Here is a 5,078-nt window from a genome sequence, read left to right as displayed (position 1 = left end):
ATGGAGCGGGAGGGCAGCGGCCCGGGTCCCCCCGCGCCCCACGAGCCCATCAGCTTCGGCATCGACCAGATCCTGGGCGGCCCCGAGCCCGCGGGGCCGCACCGGGCGGCCGCAGAGCCCGACTACGGGCTGTACGGTGGCGGGTACGGCCCCGCCGGTCCGCTCGGTTCTTACAACCTCAACATGAGCATGAACGTGAGCGTGAACGTGACCCCCTCGCCCGCCGCGCCGCCCGCCGGGGTCATCCGCGTCCCGGCGCACCGGCCCGCGCCCGCTCCGCCGCCCGCCGCCCCCGCCGCGCAGCCCCCGGGGCCCGCGCTGCCGGGGCTCACCTTCCCCTGGATGGAGACCACGCGCCGCATCGCCAAGGACCGGCTCTCAGGTGAGCGGGCGGGACTGCTGCCGGCGGCTTTTGACGGCTCCGGAGCTCACACGACACTGGCAGCTCCCGGGGCTCCGTCGGGGCGGGCGCGACGCGGTGCGGGTCGGGGCGGGCGCGGGGACCGGCCAGGCAAGGCGGGGACCGTAAGCTCCGCCGGTTTCCGCAGCGCCCGGTCCTCGGCCGCCGCCGTCGGGGCCCGCGGGAGCGGCTGGGGGCTGGCGCGGCCACCGGAGTCTCCACCGCGGCACCGAGCGGGGTCCGGCGGCTCCGTGCAGCTCCTGAGGGGTCCCACCGGGCTCTGGCCTCGGGCTGCGCTCCGTGTCCAGTCCCTTCCCCGATCCGGGGGCCGCCACATGCTAACGCCGTCCCACCGTAACGGGGGGTCTGCCGGGGGCTGCGGGGAGCCGAAAGGTGGGGTGGGGGCTCTGTGGGATGCAGAGTGGAGCTCTCTCGGCGCGCGGAGTGGGGTGGGGGCTCTGCAGGGAGTGGGATGTGATGAAGGGTCTTCATGGGGACAGGGTGTAGGGTGGGGGGACCTGATATGGGACTGCAGGACAAAGCCTGTCTGTGTACAGAGTGGGTGCCCCAGACCCACGAACCTCAGGGAATGGGGGTGGTGGAGGTGAGTGTCTGTGGGATGTGTGGGGATGGGACCCCCAGACCCACATGTGCAGGGATTGGTGCAGAACACAGAGTGCCGGTGCTGGGGCAGAGACCAGGGTGGGCCTGTGTTGGGGCCAGGGTGAACAGACGGGGCATAGGTGTCGGGGAGGCCGTGAGGGGTCCCGGTGGGGCCGGGGGCTGAGCGCCATGGTGAGGGCTGAGTGCCGGTGCTGGCGCAGGGGTATTGGTTGCTGCACCCATGAGGAGCACAAGCGGGTGCTGAGGTCGGGGTCCCAGGCACTGGGACTGCCTGCGGGTGCCAGAGACCCCCGGCCTGGCTCAGCTCAGCTCGGCTCCCACCCAAGATGGCGGCACTGCCACGTCTGCAGCGTGCGGCCGCGTGTGGGGACGAGGCCGGGGGCCATGTGGGGCTGGGAACTGAGCACCGGCCACGGGGTGATGGGGCAGTGTGGGATGGGAGGTCGGGGACAGTGGGGGTCCCATCCGGGCACCAGCAGAGCCATGTTCACCTCCCGGCCCGCCATCACAGCGGTGACGAAGCACCGTCCCTGCGCAGGGGAGTTGGGTGACGTCCTCGTCTCCTGCCTGGCGCCGGTGGTGGGTGGATGGGGCGGCCCCTCCCAGTACGGGGTCTCCCAGCCGCAGCCATCACTCAGCGCTGGCCTTGGGGTGGGCTGCGGGCAGGCGGCATCTGGTCCCGGCTTGGGGCCGCCCTGCGCGGGGAGGGGTGCGGGGGCCTCCGTCCCCCCGACTGCGCGGCTCCACCTGCGTCAACCGTGTCCGCCCCTGCCGGCGGGCAGGCGGCCTGCTGGGTGCAGGTGGGAGGGAGGGTCTGCGGGCGTCAGGAGGACCCCGGGGTGCTGTGGGCTGTGCCCCATGTCCCTGTGCCATGGGGGCCCAGGCCACACGGTCACCCTTGGCCCGGGCCATGTCCAGCCCTGCCTACGCTGGCCCTGGTGGTGACCGCATTGCCACAAGGTGCCATAAGGCTGTGGTGCCACAGGGCCATGGGGCCATGGTATGGCCATGGCATGGCCATGGCTGCTACTGGAGCAGGAGGGCAGTGGGTGCTGGGTGCTGACCATGCTAAACCCTCACCTTTCCCCACACCACTTTGCTCCCGTGAAGCTCCCTGTGGCTCCAGCTGGATTCGGAAATGCAACACACTGGCCTGGCCAGGTCTGGGTCACAGCTCCTCTGGGAAGGGACAGCCCCTTCACCGACCCCCAGCACTCCGGCAGCTGCCGATGGTCAGCCTGGGCACCACTGGCACCTGGAGGCAGATGCTGGGACGTGGAGGGAGACACCATCTGCCTCCTGACACCTTCTGGGGTCCCACCCCCTGCCTGGGAGGGCTGGGCAGCCCCTGCTGAGTCGTGAAGGCTCCTTGGGGGCTGCAGTGGGGCTTGGTGTCTGGGGAGGGTGGGTTTGTGCAGCTGGAGCCTGAAGGTCCTGCATCAGCCCTGTGACCAGAGCAGCCCATCCACCCTGTCCTGGTGCCCACCCCTGGGCTGGGGAGTGATCATGCTGTGGCTGTGTGGTGGAAAAAGGTCCTCCCTTGAACTACCTCTTGAGCTGCCCCTGGGTCCCTGGGTTGGGGGAGCGGGTAGGGATGACTCAGGGTTGTCCCCCTCCCTTCCCCTCCCTGGCAGCACCAGTGACCTCCTGGAGCTCCTTGTCCCTTGGCTCCCCCAGAGCTCCTCATTGCCATGGTTCACCCCCCGAGGCAGGGGGGTCCCCAGGGCCCCGAGCTCCCCAGCATCACCCCAGGCTCCTGCTCTGCCCTGCTCTGCTGGGGTCCCCTCCAGAGCCCCCCCATCAGCCCACTTTCCCCACAGCTGCACTGTCCCCCTTCACGGCCACGCGGCGCATTGGGCACCCCTACCAGAACCGGACACCGCCCAAACGCAAGAAGCCGCGGACGTCCTTCTCCCGGGTGCAGATCTGCGAGCTGGAGAAGCGCTTCCACCGGCAGAAGTACCTGGCCTCGGCCGAGCGTGCCACCCTGGCCAAGGCCCTCAAGATGACAGATGCCCAGGTCAAGACTTGGTTCCAGAACCGTCGCACCAAGTGGAGGTAACAGGGCAGCTGCCACAACCACGCCCCCCACATCCCTCTGGCAGCCCAACCCCCCATCCCTCTGGCAACCCTACCCCTCGATCCCCCCAGCAGCTGCCCCCCACTGCAGCTAAGCCCCCTCATCCTGGAAGAGGCTGGACTGGGGAGGGGTGAGACTTCCATCACTGTGGCATCCCCTGTGCCCAGCTGGATGAGGTCTGATAGTGTCATGGGATGTGCCACAGCAGCACAAGGTGGTGCTGAGGGACGAGGGACGGGGCTGCGGGGCAGTGCCACACTGACACACGGTGGTTCTGAGGGACGAGGGACGGGGCTGCGGGGCAGTGCCACACTGACACACGGTGGTTCTGAGGGACGAGGGACGGGGCTGTGGGGCAGTGCTGGCAGTGCCAGCTGTGGTCCGTACCATCGGTGGGTATCCGCAGGCGTCAGACGGCGGAGGAGCGCGAGGCGGAGCGGCAGCAGGCCAACCGGCTGATGCTGCACCTGCAGCAGGAGGCTTTCCAGAAGAGCCTGGCGCAGCCGCTGCCTCAGGACCCGCTCTGCATGCACAACTCCTCGCTCTATGCCCTGCAGAACCTCCAGCCCTGGGCCGAGGACAACAAGGTGACATCGGTCTCGGGGGTGGCCTCCGTGGTGTGAGGGCCCCGGGTGTTGCCGATGTGCTGGGAGGTGGCAGTGGGAGCCCAGCCTGCAGCAGGGAGGGAGCTGCAGCCTCTCATGGGCAGCCCCCTCCCTGCCACTGACAACCCCCTTGGACCCCCTGGCTGGGTGGCCATGCCCCTGCAATTGGACTCAGAGCTTTACCGAATCCCACCTGGAGCACTGCTGTGGGCAGCCCCCTGCCTCGACCCCTGGGAGCCCACAGACAGGCCCCTACACCCTGTGGGGCTCTGCAGCCTCCCCACCCTAGGGGCCCTGTGCCAGGGCAACTCCTCGGGGGTCCCTGCTCAGTACCTGCTACCAACCCACCAGCGGCTCCATGGGTCAGACTGGGGCAGCCACAGTCCCTGGCCCACCTGGAGCAAGGCACAGTGTGGACATTCCATTCCTGGTGCTGGGAGACCCCCCCACACACACCCAGTGGGGTCTGCACCCACCACACCACTTGCCTTATCCCTGGAGTTTGCCACCTCTGGCTTCCAGCTGTGCCCACCATGCTGGGTGAAGAACTTGGCCATGCCAGCTACACCCCAGTGGTGGGACAGACTGATGGACTGGGCCCCTGGCCCTGTACCCACTGATCTGTCAGCTCCCTGGGCCCGGATGTGCCCTCACGGCATCCTGTCATGGACTCGGGGTGCTCCCTATGCTGATGGGGTGCACCAGTCCCTGAATCCCCCTAGGACCCCTATCACCTCCCACAGACTGAGCCTTTGTGACCCACAGCACACTCGTGGGGGAGGGGGGGGAGGGGGTGACCCCCTAAGTGACCCAGTGACCCCCTAAGTATGGGTTTTCCCCCCACGAGACCTTCCGGCCCCACTCTGGCCTCGACTGGTGATGATGGAGAGGAGGAAGGGGGGGAACAGCAATGACCTTGACCCCGAACTCGACCTTGCCCCCCACCTGACTGCTATCCACGATGCTGCGGCCCCTTGCCCCACTTTTGGGGGGCAGGCTGCTGCCGGTCCCCCGCCTCCGTTGCTGCCGGGAGGAGCCGGACAGTCGGTACCGGCGGGATTGGCTGCTGTTCCGTGACGCGGGGGGGAGTGGAACAGCATCACCACCGGGATGAGCGCGGCTGAGGGCCGGCCCCGGTGCCGGTGGGGCGGTGGCGGCGAGGCGGTTCTCCGTGCCCGTGCTGAGGCCGCCGGTTACCGGAGGCTGCTGCGAGCCCGAGCCGCCGAGGTGGAGGCGCTGCGGGGGGCGGTGGGTGCGTTACACCGGCAGCTGGAGGGGCTGCGGGACCGGCGGAGCGGGGAGCTGGCCAAGTACCAGGTGCGGGATGGGAGGGGGTCTGGAAGTGCCTGGGGGGCTGGGAGGGAGCGGG

General features: G+C 69.2%; 2 protein-coding genes across 2 annotated transcripts in view; both read left to right on the top strand.

Moving 5' to 3' along the window:
- Positions 1-4,024, top strand: TLX2 (T cell leukemia homeobox 2). Its single transcript, XM_027905287.1, has 3 exons — positions 1-382; positions 2,845-3,082; positions 3,511-4,024. Exons 1-3 carry the CDS (start codon positions 1-3, stop codon positions 3,725-3,727), a joined length of 837 nt encoding a protein of 278 aa, XP_027761088.1. The 3' UTR covers positions 3,728-4,024.
- Positions 4,025-4,781: 757 nt separating this feature from the next.
- The window catches only part of LOC114068889 (alpha-internexin-like), a 1,903-nt gene continuing 1,606 nt past the window's right edge, over positions 4,782-5,078 (top strand). The window contains exon 1 of the mRNA XM_027905311.1: positions 4,782-5,026. Coding sequence (XP_027761112.1) covers positions 4,820-5,026 — 207 coding nt within the window. The 5' untranslated portion in view covers positions 4,782-4,819. The remainder of the gene's footprint in view (positions 5,027-5,078) is intronic.

Source organism: Empidonax traillii, unplaced genomic scaffold (assembly GCF_003031625.1).
Source record: "Empidonax traillii isolate 1590-97213 ecotype Southwest subspecies unplaced genomic scaffold, ASM303162v1 scaffold1139:size213905, whole genome shotgun sequence".
NCBI classification, from domain to species: Eukaryota; Metazoa; Chordata; class Aves; order Passeriformes; family Tyrannidae; genus Empidonax; species Empidonax traillii.
Note: the sequence above shows the minus strand (reverse complement) of the source record. Positions and strands in the feature narration are given on the sequence as shown.